Here is a 19,117-nt window from a genome sequence, read left to right on the forward strand (position 1 = left end):
CAATTCCGAGGCACTACGAACAGGCCATAACGAATATGGCCGCACAATTATCATCTTCAAATCTGTTATTATTATTTTTAATTGTTATCTTTTACTTTTATAAATCATAAGACTAAGTAAAGAATACTTAATACACAATCGATAATCATATTAATTAATAATAGTAATAATAATAATAACGTTACTTATTATCTGAATACCTAGATATAGATCAATGTAATGTACAATAATTAGAGAGATCACACGTCTTAAATATTTCTCAATTTAAAAGACTATTTCGAGTACATAAAACATTTGCTTCCTCTGTAAGTATTGCCACGAAATTTGCGGATTGATGATATTAGTTAATTAAATTAATTAATTAAAATAATAATAATAATAATAATAATAATAAATCTGATGAGCGGACAGCAAAACACGGTCTTCGAGTTGAGCCACGCCGCCTGTCTACTTTACAATATATAATATATTTATATACTTTATTAAAAACTTACGATTTAAATTCTCTACAGTGTCTCAGCCTTCGTCCACAAATTCCCTCCCTCGAGTCTGTATTATTTTATTAATTTTTTTTTTCTTCACTTCTATTATCATTATTATTTTAAAAATTTGTTGTTTTAAATGCTTACCTAAGTTAGTTATCAGCACCAATCTCATTTATAAACCAATCAAAATATCGTCGTATAGATTGTAAATTACCTGGCGTATAAATATACATTCAAATTCAAATATTGTAATAGTATACAAGAGTCATACCTTTCTTCGTACATCGTATCATTGTCAATCTGTTGTGACGTGTAATCTTCGTATCCGTAGCACAGTGGGGTATCCGTCCGCTTTTATTACATTTTTACCAATTTTTTTTTTTTTTTTTTTTTTTTTTTTTTTCCATTATATTACGTCAATTAATTACTTAATTTAGATTTTTCTTTATCATTTATTTTCTTTATGGTTTTCTTTATTTATACCTCACTCTCTCTTTACTCTTTACTTTGTACGCACATTCTTTCGCAACTTTCATGACCACTCCCCATCAGCTCACTTGGTTTTAAATACATATATGTACAGATGTGTACATAAATATATATATATATATATATATATATATATATATATATATATATATATATATATATACACACACACATGGACACATATATATACAATACATCTTTTTTGTTCGCGTCTCTTGCATTCGTCTGCAAAACTAAACGATTTTTCTCTCACTCGCGGCCATCTTAAATCTTCACCGACACTCTCTCACGTTCTCGCTTTCGTGTTTACCACACACTCGCATCATCGTTTTTAACATCAACAGCAACCCCTTTTGCTCCTGGTTCCCTTTGCCTCAACACCCTCTATTTTTTCCGTCGCATCTTATTTCTCATCCACCACCGTTTTTGTTTAGATGTTACTTGTTTTTTTTTTTTTTTTTTTTCCAACCGTTGTTTTGTTCTTTCTTTTTATACTTTAAACATTATTATTATTTTTTTTATTATTCTTATTATTACTATTATTATTATTAATTTATTTCATTTTTAAAATTTAAAATTTTACGATTAATTATTTCACGTTTTACATATTTACAGACGTCCTCCACCGCCATTTCATATCGGAGTAAATATTTCCTCCATCTTACTATTCATTACTTGAAATTTTTTCCAAGATTCACAATATTATACTCAACTTGACGTTTTTTTTTTTTTTTAATTTTTTTTATCATCATCATCATCATCATCAACAATTCATTAAAACATAGGCAAGTTAAATATTGTATCACAATCGTTTCAGTCTGGTCGAAATCGAACATTTTCAACCCATTTAGGGAAAGAAACGCGTTTTTTATTTAAACGGTTTTTAAAAACTACATAGTACGAGTTTCATTAATTCTTTTTTTTAGCAAAAAGTACGAACCCATTTGTTACTTTTTTTTTATTGTTATAATTTTTTTTTTCACTTTTTTTTATTTGATATTTTTTGCCTTTCTTCCCTTTGACGATTTCACGATACGTTACGCTGTATATGAATCGCTGAGAACACGAATTTTAAATTCACAACGCGCTCGTAATCGTTTTAAAGAAGACGAGGATCGAGTAACCGTCATTATTATATTTATATATTTATATATAAACGTTAAACGTAATTGAACAAATCGGCACAACAAAAATGAAAGAATATTAATAAAAGTAGTAGCAATTAACGATAACATTAAAAAACGTAAAAAACGAAGCTAATAGTAGTAGGAATAATAATAATGATAATAATAATAATAATAGTAATAATAATAATAATAATAATAATAATAATAATAATATTAGTTATGATAATAATGATGACATTAATGTAACCAAAATGAAATAAAAACAAACCGGAAAGATGTGAAAGACGAAATGCTAATAAATGCACGATAAATGTCACGGGTAGTGTTGCTGGAGCGGCTGGCACAAATGCGACGATACAACGTCAGACGTAGGAGCTGAATCATGATCATCATTGGTAGCTGAAGTAGTTGACGAAGTTCCAGTTCCAGTTGGATGATTATTGTTACCGATGGGCGTGAAGCAACGCTGATACCTTAGCGGGATTCCTGCTTGCTAATAGGCTGCAGGATGGACGGTTAGTCACTGTGGTGGAAGTGCCGACGGTGGTTTGAATTCTCCAGTAACGGCGACTCCGTTGGTCTGACCAGGGAACTGCGACGATGATACTGGTGGTTGATGATTGAATGCAGGTGCGTAGCACTGGGGAAAGTAAAGCTCAGGCTTAACGACTGTAGGTGTGAGCCCCCGTGGCACTGGTACTGGTCCGAGGGCAGTTGGAGTGCCGGAAGGTTTGCCGTCGCTGCTGGAATTCCTCCTGACTTTACTCGCGTGAGGATTCATGTGATTGTCGATGTGCTTCTTTACTTCTGGCTCTGTCGCAAAGCGCCTCCGACAGTTGGGCATGGGACAGCAGAAGGGCCGATCCCCCTGGTGTGTGCGTGTGTGCTGATCCAAGATGGCCTTTTGACGAAAATCCTTGCCGCACTGCTGGCACTTGTAGGGTTTTTCCCCTGTGTGAATGCGCAAATGCTGATTGAGAATGGTCCTCTGGCGGAAGTTCCGCCCGCAGTAGACACATCCGTATGGCTTTTCGTTGGTGTGAATGCGAAGATGCTGCGTCAAGTGGGACTGCTGACGAAATCTCTTGCCGCACTCTGGACATGGATACGGCCTTGACTCTATGTGGATGCAGCCGTGCTGCAAAAGGGTACTCTTCTGTTTGAACTCCTTCTGACAAATTGGACACCTAACGTAGAGAGGCATACCCGCTGATCTCCCGTGTTGAATAACGTCTGGTAAGCAGGACTTGCTCCCGTTGGGACCGCTGTTTCCTCCTCCTCCTCCTCCCCCGCCGCCGCCTCCCTGCTGCTTAATGTACTGGAGGGCCCCGAAGCTCCCAGGTCCTCCGGCTCCGAAGACTGCGTGGTTCCCACCCTTTGGGTCCTTGAAGTAGGCTGGATACTGGATGGAATTACCGTCTGGTGATGGACTGAATGCCCCCGATTGAGTGTCCGTGTCCCCGAAAGTCGAGGCGACCTCCTCTTTGCCTTCCTCTGGAGGGAATGGTACGTCCTGAGGCCACAATGTTGGAGTCATACCATTCTTGAAGATCAGATGCGGACTCACATCTGGAATTAACAATTAGATATTTAGGATTGACGGGCTGATGGTCAATAAGGTGAAGGATTTATTATTTCTTTTTTTTAATTTATTATTTTTAATTATTATTTCATTTTTTTTTCTTTTTTTTTTTATAACAAATAAAAAAATAAAAATAAATTTTTTATTTTATCAATTCTTTTTTAATATACACATAAATATATATCCAGCAGTATATATTTATATATATTAAATTTTTTTTTTTCCAAGTTAATTAATAAATTATTTAAATTTAAATATCATTGATATTGATGGAAAAATTAGTTGCAAAGATGATGATAATAATAAATAACTTTATTTATTTATTTGATTGGATAATAAATATAATAAAAGCATTATATGTTCAGCGCGTCATGTTTTTGTTTAAATAATTATTATTATTTATTAATATATTTATATATATTTATATATATATATATTTATATATTAAAATATTTTTTTTTTTTTTTTTTTAAAGGTTTTGTAAAATCGATAATACTCGGACAATTAGAAAACACATTCCCGCCCGTTACGATCGTCAGGAACCAAGTGCGGAAAAAAAGGTGGCGAGAGATAAGCCGTTCCGCCGCATAATACTGCTGCCCTCTTGTCCTTGGCGGAAACGGAAAACGTTCGACCTTGGAGAGGGGACAGGGGAACCGGCCTCCGAACAGGGGACGCCGATATGGAACAGGAGTCATTGGGTACGGGTGTACAGAGAGTGTTCAGAGAATATAAAGAAATAAAGACAAGAACATCTATCAGGAAGATAATATAGTCTGCTGAGGAATGCCATGGTAGTAGACAGCAGATAGCAGATTCAGAGAAAAAAAAAAGTAAGTTAATAACTAACTAACATTATAATAAAAATAAGAAAAAAATTTTTTTTTTCAAGTTTTCTCCGTGAAAATAAGTAGAAATAGATTGAGTTTAATTGGCACGTAACAGAGAGCAGAGGGTCAGGGGATCCATGGTGCTCTGATGATATTTTGTCCGGTGGTACTGATACAGGGACAGACAGGCAGATAGATGAATAGATAGATAGGTAGAGAAAGAGTGTGTTATGTGTCTTATCAGAGAATAGAAAAGAAATTGGTGGATTTGGCATTTTGGGGAGCTGTTTAAGACATTAATAATCTATTAAATAAAATAAAATAAATAAAAAAGTAAAAAGGTAAGAATAGCGAGCAGCGCATCAGCGATAGTAAAAAGCAGTGGATGGTGGGTCAGTGTGGTGGCGGACGCCCTCTGGGAGTCTGGGGAGGCAGAGAGAAATGCTCGCCTTGGTGTGTGCGGACGTGCTGATTCAGGATCGCCTTCTGACGGAAGTGTTTTCCGCACTCCGGACATTGGTATGGCTTCTCACCCGAGTGGATGCGCAGATGCTGGTTGAGGATGGCGCGCTGCCGGAATGTGCGCTCGCAGTACACGCAAGCATACGGCTTCTCGTTCGCGTGAATTCTAAGGTGTTGCGTGAGATGTGACTGTTGTCTGAACCGCTTTCCGCACTCTGGACACCCGTACGGCCGACTGTCCGTATGAATCCTCTCGTGCTGCAGCAACGTCGATTTCTGTTTAAAGTCTTTTCCGCACGTTAAGCACTTGAACAACCGCAGATCACTGTTAGCACCACCCTTTGAGGACTTGCCATTTTGCTGGACAATGTCCGGTAACACGCTCGACATATTCGGGGCGCCGGGACTCGCGTACTGATGAGCCTCAAGACTCGCGCCTCCGTCGCCTTGCCCCAGGGACGTCAGCATAACCCCCGGCTGTTTTAAGTAGTGCAGCGCTGAAAAACCCCCCGGGGTTAGCATGTGAGGCGGCACCGAGGGCGACGGATGCGGCCGGGTCTCTTTGAAGTAGTGCTGGGGATATTGCTGAAGTTCACCTGCACCAGGAAAGCAATCGCTCCGGTCGACCTCGTGGGGCGTCAACTGCTGTTGCGGCGAGTGCTCTTGCTGTGCTTGTTGTTGCTGTTGCTGTTGCTGTTGTTGCTGTTGCTGCTGCTGCTGTTGTTGTTGCTGCTGCTGCTGTACCTGCTGCTGCGCCTGTTGCTGTTGCTGAACTTGTTGTTGCTGGACCTGTTGCTGCTGTTGTTGTTGCTGCTGCTGCTGTTGCTGCTGCTGGGCCTGTTGTTGTTGGGCTTGTTGCTGAGCCGAAGGCTGACCGGACTGGATGTCGTCCTCGGGTGGGGTCAATGCCTGCGGCTCGGGTGGTGCTGATGGGTATGGTGAGGGCACAGGAGACGCCAGGGTTGGCGGAGGCCCCGTTTCACCACCTTCGACCGGTGGGCCACAAGGCTGCTGTGGGCTACCGGACGAGGATGATGCCTGCTGCTGTTGTTGCTGTTGCTGCTGCTGTGCATACAGACCACCATCTTGGAGAGATCCTGGCCCCGGCGCCCACTGGCCCTGGGGTCTCTCCATGTTGTCCTTGTACAATACGTACGGCGCGCCAGTATCTGCAATCAACACCAAAGACCAAAAACACAAATCAACAATTGTTGATGTCATTTTTTTTTGTTTTGTTTTAAAAATAACTTCTGACTGTTTGGCTTTGATCAAGTCGGAGTATTATATATTTTTTTTTTTTTAACTTGTTTTATTTATCGATGGATTAATGACAAAATTTTTTTATATAATTTATTACAAAAAAAAAAAAAACTTATTAAAGTTAATGAAACTAATTTAAAATATTGAATGTTTTTTTTTTGCTTAACATCATTATAAATTTACTAAAACTAATTGAAAATCCTTGGAAATTTTTTGTTTAAATTTTCAAAAGTTTAATTTTTTAATCTTGTGATTTATTTTCAAAAAAAAATTCTTAAATTAATTGAAATTATTTACTCAAATATGTTTTTATTATAAACTTGAAATTTTTTCACTGATCCTCTAAATTAAAAAAAAAAGTTAGAAAACATTACCAAAAACGCAATCCCCACTCATAACATCCTTTACCTTGATCTCAACACCAGCCAAACGTTATTTAAAAAAAAAAAACTCGACATATAATAAAATAAAAAGAGTATTTAAATAATAATAAAGTTAATATAAATAAATGATTGAATGGTTGACGGTAAGGAAGGATGAGGAGGAAGATGCAAAGCAGGACGAATTGATAAAAATTTCAGTGTTATTAAATATTCATAAATCACGAAGGTAGTTTGTAAAACAAAAAAAATTTCAAGTGCATATGTACATCTACTTTAAAACCTATAATTTATTATAAACTGCGATATATATATATATATATATATATATATATATATATATATATACTAGTTGTTATTCGCCCGCTTCGCTGGGCATTTTATAGAATTGTATTTTTAGATTTAAACTTGAAATTTAATTAGAGTATTGTTTTGACTTTCACAAATTTCAAATTTCATCGAATTAGCATATACCTTTTATCCATGTAATTATTCCAGCTAATATTCATTGTAACTTTCAATGTGCAATCATTATAATGTTTGCGTGGCTTTTTTTCAAAGATGAATAATAATTGACACGAAGAAAAAAATTTGAAATGAGAATTTGGAGCCTATAGGAGCTATAGCTTGGAAATTAAAAAATTTAAATGTTAACACCCGCCTTCGCAAACCCCTGTGAGGTGAGCTATCATAAAATTTGCCCATCGACTTTTTCTACATCTCTTACAGAAGATTCCTACCAAATTTGGAGTCGACAGGAGCTATAGTTTTAAAAACGGGAATTTTTCATTATTAACGCCCCCGCAATCCTCTTTGGGGTAGAATATCGTAAAATTCATTCATAAATTATTTTTTCATCATTTACAGAAAATTCCTACAAAATTTGGAGTCTGTAGGGGTTATAGCTTGAAAATTAAAAATTTTGATTGTTAATATCCACCCCCGCAACCCTCTGTGAGGTGAGATATCGTAAAATTCGTTTATAGATTATTTCTACATCTCTTACAGAAGATTCATACCAAATTTAGAGTCGATAGGCGCTATAGCTTGAAAATTAAAAATGTTCATTGTTAAAAGCCACCCCCGCAACCCCCTGTGGGGGTGAGATATCGTAAAATTCGTTCATAAATTATTTTTACATCATTTACAGAAGATTTCTACCATATTTAGAGTCGATAGGACCTTTAGCTTGAAAATTAAAAATTTTCATTGTTCAAAGTCACCCCCGCAGCCCCCATGGGGGGGGGGTGAAATATCGTGAAATTCATTCATAGATTATTTCTACATCTCCTACAGAAGATTCCTACCAAATTTGGTGTCGATAGGAGCTATAGTTTAAAAACGGGAATTTTTCATTGTTAACGCCCCCGCAACCCCCCTTGTGGGTGGAATTCCGTAAAATCCGTTCTTAGCTGACCTCTACTCGGCGAAAGGAATATTCCTACCAAATTTCAAGTTTCTAGGTCTGATGGTTCCCGAGATATCGTGATGAGTGACTATATAGATAGGAATCTCATATATATATATATATATATATATATATATATATATATATATATATATATATATATATATATCAATAAATTGAAGGAACAAATACACCTCTGTATAATTACTATTACTCATTCAATTGAATTATATTGAATAATAAACTGTAAAGTTTGTACTAGTCTGGTCTAACTCGCAACATTTTATCCGGAGTCCGCATCAAACCATGTAATAAACAACAAAGAATGAAACATTGTAACTAAACCGGCGCAGCTATCATTACGTCTTAATACACTTGATATTACCACCGCGAAGGGTTAGAAAAACAGGGTTTTAAAGTTTATCAGAAAAGGGGAAAAAGGATAATAATAAACCACCTCGTTGCCTTTTTTACTTTTAGTTTTGTTTTGTTCTTGAGTTGTGCTGTTGTTATTATTTCTGTAACTGTTAGTAAATAAAAGGGCTGACGGTGAGTGAAGAAAGAAAAATAACCATCAGCCGCAACGAGCGGGTATTCCCTTGCGATTTGCTAAAGCAATGACGTTTTAAACCGGTTCGTCATTATTATTAGTAAGTACCTGATGGTCTACCGAATACATCGTCCTCGTCCTCGTCCTCGCTGCTGCTAATACTTGTACGTGTATCTTCTTCTTCTTCCATTTATCCCAATGTGTAACCAACTAACCACAAATAATTACAATATACATTATATTACCGTTTCCTGAAATCACACAACCGACAGCACTCGTAAGTAAACAAACAAAAATAACAAACAAATATATCTTTAACTTTATCTTTATCTTTATCATATTATCCTCATTATTCAAATTATATCATTTAAACTATATTATCCTCAATTTTCAATACAAAATAAATTTATAAATAACAATAATGAGTATGCGGCTCCGTTAAAAATTAAAAATTATTTTTAGGAAACATTTAGCGCTTTAATTTATTAAAAATTAATAAAACTTTTTATCAGAAAAATTCAAATCATATTTTGGATAATTTTCTAATATGAAAAATTTTTAAGTAAAAAATTTTTTTTTGTGTAAGTCTAAGCTACATAAAATCAAATAAATAATTATTTTTTTAATACTGATAAAAATTTTCATTTATTTGTATATTTACTTTTTATGTTAGCACGTGTTACTAATTTATAAAATATCAGTCAAAAATTTATTCTGTTAAACTCAAGAAGATTGATAAGTTGCTTATTTACTTATTAATTTATAATTATCTAAGTTTAATTTTTGATAGTTAAAATTATAAAATACTTGAGAATAAATCACCGGAATTAAGATAAAAATTTACCGCGGTATAGTTTAAAATTTTAAAATAAATTATTTAAATTTCTATTTTATGATTTAGTAAAATTAAATTAAGTATGCATAACATATACTATTATGATATGATGTTAGTAAAATTTAAATAAAATATAATAAGTAATTGCGAGTGGATTGGCAACCTTCTGGTGGCCTTTACTGTACGAATAACGCAACAAACAACATACAATATCCAACATCGGTGTAGTGTCTCTAATCGCAAGTACTTTCGAGCTCGCAGACGGACATAATAATACAACATAACACAATATAGTTAAGCTAGCCTCCAGACCGTAACACAACTGGCGTCCCTTTCTCTCCAATCGTCCATTGACGGTTTTGAATGAAATTACAATCACCGATATGACATTTTTCCTCTTCTTCACCGGGATAATTGTTTAGCAATTGCGATAGATCCATAGATATAAAACATAAAAACCGGCTAGACTCGAGAAAAAAAAAAAAAAATTCATTAAATTGAACTCTACTTGAATGAAAAAGATAGAGATGTACAAAGTCATACTAATAATCCATAACAACTAATAAACAATAAATAATAAAATAAAAAGGTGTATTTACATGCCCACGAGAGCATATTGCTACAGAATACATTGCACTGACGACAAAGTTCAACGTACGTAATCTCAACTCGTTTCTTTTATATATCTAACTATTTCGCTCTAGCTTTCTCGTTTCTTGTATCTAAATATATAACTTAGAACGATGTAGTATATTTTCGAATGCCACATGGCGAATTACCGAGTACGAGAGCACAACTACAGTTATAAGACGACGTGCCTCCGTACAAAGTTTTCTTTGTTAAGAGTATATAAGGAACCCTCCTATCGTCGATCATCGTGATGGCTACACACATACATAGATATAAAATACATCCATACACACATTATTAACAACATATACGGCCATACAAATTTAAATATTACAAATACATATCTTAATATTTATATTTATTATAACTATACTGAGTTTTCATTAAGAGCTCACCATTTTATTCGATAACGCCTGATTTTATTGCCGTAACAATTTATCTATCGTCTTCTTTATACATAATTGTGTAGATATACATTAACGTCCACTGATTATTAAATACGCGGGCTTTTATATGATACTACTGACTACTGACTCGTGATTTCGGTTGACCGATGACCCACTATCGTTCGCCGAGGATTATTTTTTACTTGGTCAATTCAAAATCCTAAATAAATCTACTATTTCTCCTTCTTCTTCTTCTTCTTCTTCTTATTTTCCTTATTATAATTATTATTAATATTCTTATTTATTATTAGAAGAAATTTAAATATATAAAAGTCCGTCGCTCCGCGAGTTATTGAGAATACCCGCGGTTATTTGTCGTCTTGTTTTATTTAATATTGTATATATCATAGTATGTATATCATTATTTATATTATCCGGGGTCTTGAGCAAAAGCAAGTCTCACTGTTACCACCAGCACTGTGTATCTTTCTAGTACTTATTATCATATACATTTACAATCGTTTTAATTTCCGTGCGTGTGTTGTATTGTCACAGCGTTGAGGTGTGTAGATGTTTGTATTAAAATCCGTCTATGTAATAGTAATTTTAATTGTAATTGTAATGTGTAATAGTGTGTGATACCAGTTAACACACGTTGATTATAAACGGTATTATAATAACAATAATAATAAAGAAAGAAGATGATAATGATGGGTGTTAAGAGAGCACACATATACGAGCACGTGGGTTTTGGCGTCGCGTTAAAGAAAGCGCGGTTTGGAGTCTTGTCTTGTAGTATAGCTTGTCTTCTTGCGGCTGGGTATCCACTAAACAGATTGCCAAGTAGAATCCAGACAATATAAATATTAAAAATGATAGTATTTTATTTTAAAAATTACACCGAGTTATAATCTAACGCAACTGAGAATATTACTTTGCACACATCTGTATCAATTTTAAATGTACATATATATATATATATATATATATATACAGATATAGGATGAAGATATATATATTTTTTTATTTTATAATATATAAAACACAATGTACATAGGTACCGCATTGGTGCGGGCAATGTAGGCGCCTTATCGTCGCAACGATCAGCGAGAATCGGCGACAGTGGCGTTAGTGGCTGACTGTAGGCAGGCAACAAGGGGAAAGGGCAATGGCGGGAGGTTCAAAACCACGCGATATTTTCAGATAATTTAACTAATATAACGCAACGCAATGTACTGACGGATAAAACATTTCTTATTGGACGTATGTAATTTAATTAAGTCGCTTCTATTCGATTTATTCGGGATTTATGAGTATAAAAAATAGTAACAGTAAAATATTTAAGCCAGGGAGAAGATTTGGATGTATTAAATATTGAAGGGAAGAGGGAAGAGTATATAATATGTATATTACAGATAATATTAATATTATAATACACTGGTATGGTGATCACAAATTCCAGCACATACACACACACACAGATTTAGGAGTCACTCGGCACATACACGCAGATGTATATACAGATATATGTATTTAATGATAATAATAATATTAATCATACATAGATTTATAAATACATCACCACACTCGCGATAGATTAGAAGAAAACTTATAAACTTTTGGAGTTGGTTTATTATTTAAATTAACGAGTGTATGTAACATTTGATGATTGAGTGTGTGTGTGTGTGTGTGTGTGTGTGTGTTTTTTTTATAATGAAATACTCACCGGAATTGTAATATTCCTTAAAATAACGTGTCGCCGCGCGTTGGACGATAGAGTAATAGAGGTTGACATACGACGTTGACTGATTCTGTGCGGAGAGCGCCATTTACACCGTGTTTAATTCGCAACTGGTAATATCGCGAGCCGAAAAAAATGTCTGGACGACGTTGTGTTGCGTGCGACGTCTCACGCACGCGGGGTTGGGTTGAGAGTAGGATTGTGTTGGTTGGAGGGAGCGCGGATCTCGGGAGAGGAAAGAGGAACGAGGAACGAGGAAAGGAGAGAGTCCAAGAGAAGAGGAGAGGAGAGAAATACAACACGAGGCGGGATCTCCTCTCTGTATTGTACCTCGTAGGACACCAATAGGACGTTCAAAATAATTAAACAATAAAAATAATTATAATTTAACAATTAATAAAATTATAATTTATTTATAATTTTTGAATCTTGTCAAGGATTTTGATGTTAGGACAAAGATTAAGAGAGACAGAGAGACGACGGTAGCACGACGCGACGTCGACTCCGACGATGACGACGACGACGACGACGACGACGAGCACTCGGGTCTCTCTTGGTTAAATTCACGCAACGCGTCGTCGTCTCGGCATGCCGTGTTTTATATTAAAAACTCACGACTTATCGTCCGGTGGTCCTATCCGGTGTTACTCTACTCGGTCTTACTCTCTTTTGGTACCCGCGCCGGTAGACAAACTCGGTAGACTCGGCTGGCCCCCCGAGTGTGTACTCGCCAAGACCGAGACGCTCGCCGCGTTGTTGCCGCACTTCCGTCGCCGGCATACCCCGGAGTGGGGAGTCGGGAGTCGGGAGTCAGTTTCTGTTCTCCACCGATTGGTATGGCATGCTATGGTATGGGTTCAGGACGGTGGGTTTAGTCGAGTCAGACACGGGATAGGATGGAGAATCGAGATGGAGCTGCTGCCGCCACCGCCACCGCCACTACTCACTGCCTCACTACCTCACTCACAACCTCACTCACTGTTGCGATTATAGTGGGAAGAATCAGACGGCGAATTCGTGTGTGGAGAGCATCTAGTTGCGGAATACAAGAGTTGAAGCGAGAGCTAGAGCTGTCGATACCACTCACCAGATAAAGAGAGGGAGAACTTGTTCTTGTAGAAGATTACTACCACCACTCGCCGCACTAACAGTCTCTACGTGTGTGCATGTGCCGCTGAAGAAGGCTGTGGGACGAGAAACCCGTCGTAAGAGGAGAAAGAACACTCTCCATCCACTATCCACTGTTGTCGAGGCAGACACACCAGGGGCGACTGAGGAGCTTGCGGGCGGACGGAGGAAACACTGAGAGGGTGTACGTCCATGTAGATGTACAAGTAGATGTTTATGTGAAGAGAAGAGAAGAGGAGAAAGAAGAGAAGCAAGTCAAGCGAGTTGTCCGTTCTCGTTGTGTGTATTATGTTGGACCGGAGAAGGGATTCGCCAAGTGAAGGGCGGAGGGGCACTCGCGGATAGATCCGCGGATAGGGTATGTCGACCAAGAGGGGCTTTTGTATGTGTCTGTGTGTGTACTCCAGACAGGGGAGCGAGAATCTACTATATAATATAGACTCAAGTCTGTAGTCTGTATCTGCGCGGCGAGGACGGGCCCCGGGGTGGGGGATTTCGCAAACAGCAGGAGGGATTTCCCAGCCGCGACTACTATTGCCCCCTCGATGCGCGCTGCGCTGATGCGCTGATGCATCGCGATTCTCTACCTACGAGTCACATGGTACGCTCGTGCCACGAGTACGAAGCCTCTCCCAAATCAATATCACTCGTTTTAAAAAAAGGAGAGGAAAATAAGAGAACTAAACCTGAGAGAGAAATGAATTTGCCCAGAGAAAAGAATTTTATTAAATAATTATTTTTTTTTTTTTTAATTCTAGATCCAAGATCTAGAGATTGGAAAAGAATTAGGATTAATTTGGAGTTTTGTAAAAGGCATTGGTCTTGCAATTTTTAATTTTGATATTTAATAAGAGCGATTGTTTGATAGTGATAGAAAGTAATTTCTGGTCATATATAGGAATCTAATGTTAGTATGTTGATAGACAGAATAGAGAGTATAAGGGTAGATATAGAGGGTGGATATAACCCGGTACACAGTGGTATAGTCTCAGAGTTTACTGCCGGCGGATTAGAGGCACGTATTTCCCGCCAGTTTCTCAGACTGGGTTCTCCAGCACATCCCCGTCTGCGTCTCTCCTTAGTCGTTTACACTCGAGCAGCACACCAGAGTTGAGTTGAGTTGAGCTGAGCTGAGCTGAGGCACGAGGGATAGAAACGCACGCGGCTCACCGAGCGGCCGTTCGAGTGTATACCTACACGACGAATCATTCTCATCACCACGCGTTCACCTTTACAGACATACTTGATATCTATAGATATACGGTTTACTTTTACTCTCTTGCTCTTTCCCCTGGTGTAAGAGTGTTCGCGACTCCCGCCGTCGTCAACCAGCACAGATATTTAATACATACATGTACATTATCTTTACTTCTTCATACATGTCTGGCTGTCTATCTCCTTTCCACTGACGATCTTACTCTTACTTGTGCTTCCATTCTGTTCTCCCTCGGCAGATCACTCGATTCTATCTCCTATGGTATGTATGTACATTTATGTATTATATGTATAAATATATAGATATACATTTGTATGTAAAGAGCAAGTATATGGTATATAGACGTTGCGTGAATGGTGCTGTTTGTTACGACCTTGCGGCAAGGTGGAATATGCCTGCTTTTTTTCCATCACTTTATATATGTATATAATATGAATATAGTATGTAGTATGTAGAGAGTGGATAGGATAAAAGTATACTCTCTGATTCTGATGCCCACAGATGCGCCAGGAGATACACTCGAGATAGTCCATCAATGCAGACAACGCTGAAATTCATTTCCAGAACAGATATTTTGTGAATTTTTCGTTTTGTTGTTAGAAAATATTTTTTTTTTTAGGTTTTATTATTATCTGCCGTTTTTATTTTCTTTCAGATTAATTTCAATGTTATCCTCTGCATCGATAACCTCTTGCCCGGCAATTTTTCGTCCGTTGCCCATTCCCATTGCCAATATATTATTTTATATATGGATATTTCTATTTAGAGTGAATTTATATCGTTAAATTCTGTAACTTGACGTTTAGCTAAACGTTAAATGTTTTGTTTTGTTTTTATTATTTTTATTATTATTAATAATCTATTCGGAATAATATCGAATGACTCGCGTCTCAAGTCTGCGTAGTAGCTCGAGGTTTTATTTAAGCGAAATAAAATGATGAAATAAAAATAAAAATGGTTATTCTTCTTATAGCTTCTATGTTATATATAATACCAGCGAACTGAGAACTGACCAAACTCTTTTGAATACTGCAATAAATTTAAGCTCAACAATATGTGTAACATTTACATAAGATCCGGTGCTGCCGTAAATGTTACTGATGCCATTAAATTTTACTGATGTCTCCGATAAAATCTTAACCACATGGACGTATTTTCAACAGACAACTTTAAATTTCTGTGTAGATGTGGATGGTTAATTATTTAAAAAATTATTTATTTCATTGAATTAAAACCGTGAGAAAATTTCATTGATAATCTGGAATTTATACGAGCTAAGTTCCCGGTTCATTTTCTCTTCAGTTAATACGACATTCAAAATTTAATCCTTTGAATAATTCACCGCTCATCGAATTATTTAATACAAAACTCAGATTATAATTAAGGTTCTAAATTTTATCAATAGAATTTAACTATTTTTTACTATTCAAAAGTGATATTATCTCGAAATAATACTTGCAAAAAAATTTTATTTTTAAATTGATATTTTGGAGCAAAAATAATTTTTTTATGAAGTTATAATGAATTAAGTAAATTGATTTAAGTAAATTTTACTTTATTAAACAATTATTCTCAATTCAATAAGATCAAAATAATTGTTTTGCTTCAATAATTTATTTCTTGAATAATAAACTTTTTTTTATTCATATATTAATAACATAAAAATAACTTAATGATAAATGTTTTTCCCGTAGAAGGTTTAACTTTGCAATATTATTATTGTAAAAAAATTCCATAAATCATTATAAGAAAATTTAACTTATTTTAAAATCTAAATTTAATAATAATCCCAAAGTATTTTTTCACGAAAAATAAAAGCAATAAATAAATTTTCGCATTTCTCCACTCTGGTAGCCATAAATTACTCAAATAAATAGTTTTACCTGAAAAATTTCAACAATAGCATAAACAACAGATCAAACTGCCATAGAGGAATCAATTTTCATTATCCAATCATTCTCATTCACCATCGACAGCCCTCTCTGTATCTACTAACACCTCGTCAATCCTGTTTATTAATTGTTACGTATTGTTTTATTATACGGTATTCCGTATATTTATTAATCCCCGATCCGTCATTCGTTGTCCATCGTAGTATACTCATATATAAATAAATAAATAAATAAATAAATAAATCTTATAAAATAAAATAAAACAAAAAAAAAAGCAAAAAGGCAGGAAAAGATTATGCAAATGATCATTGGTGAAGATATATAGGAGACAATATGTAACCTTGACGAGTTTATTGGTGAGTGAACTTGGAGTCGAGTGTCGCCTAGACCTCTCAAGCATTCCCGAGTAAACAGTCAGAGTCCCAAAGGGGCGAAGGGAGGAGGGGAGAAGGTGAAAGAGGTGGTGGATGGAAGTTGTTGAGTGTAGTCATTGCGCGATGAGTCGCAACGACCACTGCCCTAAATTCAAAACTCAACTTCTCGGTATTATGTACAAACACACACACATATATATACATACAAACATATTCAACATCCTCCAAGTTTTGACTCTCACTGCATCCACAACATCCCCTTAGTTCACTATGTACGTTTACTAATACCCTTATTCATACATATATATGTATACAAACATACATATCTACAATAAGCCGGTGTATCCCAATAAGATACTCCTCAAGGTCGCGAGGATGTAAACAAACATCATGCCGGAAAAAATGACTGAGAAGAAAGAGAAAATATTTTTTTTTTAATTTTTTGTTTGAGCTTGGAATAAAAGTTGTAAAGTAAAAAATGAAAATTAAACGTAAGATATCTTGCGCAGATGAGTTTAAAGCGCAGCTGCAAGTGCTGGGCACTGATAGGATGGACGCCTGCAACCGGGGTGTAATGGCCTAAACCTAAAATCGATACACTAGCGAAGAAAAACGTCGGCGGATGCCCCGGGAGATAAATGGCCGCTCATTGGAAACCCTTCTACCTCTCTCTTTTTATCTTTTTCTCTTTCTCGCTTCCTCTCTTCCTCTCTCTGGTACTCCTGTCGGATCGGAGCGCGAGACTCGCACTACGTCCCCCACCTCCTCTGGCAACCTATCCGGACCTGCCTGGACTAACGCTCTCTCGCCCGAGTCCCGTCCGCGAGTTTGCGTTTTTTTTCCTTCGCTCTCTTTTCTCCCCGTCCTCGTCCTCATCCTGCTCGCTTTCCTTCCTCTTCACCATCCTCGTACACTTTTTACTCCATACCCTTTTTTCTACGTTCAATTCGCTGGACCAGGCAAACGTTCACTTCGCCAAGCTATAGAGTAACGAGCAACTCTTTTATATACTATAGGTATATATCGGTGGATGGATGGATAGATGGGTAGATGGATGGATGGGTGCTTCTATATGGATATATATGTGTATTACATGTATATATAGCTACATATAATATTGATGAAACTCAAAAGTGTCGAGGTAAAGTCAACGAAATAAAATGGAAAATGCTGCAAAGGTAAGAGTGAAGAGACTTTGACTAAAAAAAGCAAAGGGAGATGTATAAAGATAGACGAGATGATGACTCCGACCCAAGAACAACACAAGCCAAGTGCAACTTATTAGATGTTTTCTTAAAATCCTTTATTTTTCACGGCTGCTCCATTTCAAACTCCGGTTATAGAAAATTTTTTTTAATTATTATATAAGTTACTAAAGGTTGAAGATTTTTGTTGAGAATTTTTTTTTTATCTCGTTTGTTAATTTTATGAGAAGTTTTTTACTGTATAAATAATTATAATTTGGATGGATAAATAGATAAAATTTTTATACTGAAGTTTGTCTTCTAAAATAACCAGGCGAAAAATTCTTACGCATAGTTAAGTAAAAAGTTCAATGACAACGAATAAAATTAATAATATTTATGGATCCTTGAAATTTGAACTTGATTTTGTGATAAAATATAAAAATTACTTCTGAAACTGATAAAAATATTTAGGTTGAGTTTAGAAAATAAAAATCTTGAACCTAGAAAATTATTTTGTTAAGAAATTTTTTTTGGTTTAGGTAAATTTTATTCAATTCAAGAACTTTTCAGAATTTCTTTTTCTAAAATCAAGTTAAATATTTTTGCTCCTTAAATTTTTTTCAATCTTGTTAAAAAATATCTTTATTAAAAATTAATTAAATTTCATTCTTGATAAAAAATTTTGATATTGATAAAATTAAAAAAATTCCAAGTTCAATTGTAACGATGAATCTGCATATAAAAAATGAAAAATATAAGTGTGAAAATGTAAAATAAAAGTTAAAACTTAAACGCCGGTTTTAAGATAGAGCTCTTGGTTGTTTAGTTTTAGTAGTTTACGGCAGGGTGTACGTGAAGTAAAGCCTCGGATGTCTATATTTATCCGACGAATGCAATATTTGGATCTGCAGAAACATAGACATACATAATACATGAACGTGGTCGTCTGGTTCGAGTTAAGCGACTAAACCCCATTGCCCCATGGACGGAAGAAGTGATAGATGTATGGATGCATATGTGTAAATATGTTAGAGTGTGTAAATACGTGAGTGCGAGATTGCAGAGGTAGAAAGAAGTTAGAAGGAGTCTTAGCACTTGGATTTATATATTATATATGTATATGCATGAGACAGAGCTGGATGGTCTTGCTCTTGT

The 19,117-nt window shown here is 35.8% G+C and overlaps 1 protein-coding gene across 4 annotated transcripts in view; it reads right to left on the reverse strand.

Annotated features, from left to right (window-relative positions):
• Positions 1-373: 373 nt before the first annotated feature.
• The window catches only part of LOC141531246 (uncharacterized), a 37,971-nt gene continuing 19,227 nt past the window's right edge, over positions 374-19,117 (reverse strand). Inside the window, exons 2-4 of one of the 4 annotated variants that reach the window (XM_074248917.1) lie at positions 8,682-8,824; positions 4,963-6,144; positions 374-3,670 (exon numbers count right to left, since the gene is read on the reverse strand). In XM_074248917.1, the coding sequence (XP_074105018.1) occupies positions 2,622-3,670; positions 4,963-6,144; positions 8,682-8,763 (2,313 nt within the window). In that variant the 5' untranslated portion in view covers positions 8,764-8,824 and the 3' untranslated portion in view covers positions 374-2,621. Of the gene's footprint in view, positions 3,671-4,962; positions 6,145-8,681; positions 8,825-12,150; positions 13,687-19,117 lie in introns of those variants that run through there. The other 3 variants (XM_074248918.1, XM_074248916.1, XM_074248919.1) reach the window with 3 other exon arrangements.

This window comes from Cotesia typhae, unplaced genomic scaffold (genome assembly GCF_013202065.1).
Source record: "Cotesia typhae breed Kobodo isofemale line unplaced genomic scaffold, CoteBio_Ctyphae contig_5, whole genome shotgun sequence".
NCBI classification, from domain to species: Eukaryota; Metazoa; Arthropoda; class Insecta; order Hymenoptera; family Braconidae; genus Cotesia; species Cotesia typhae.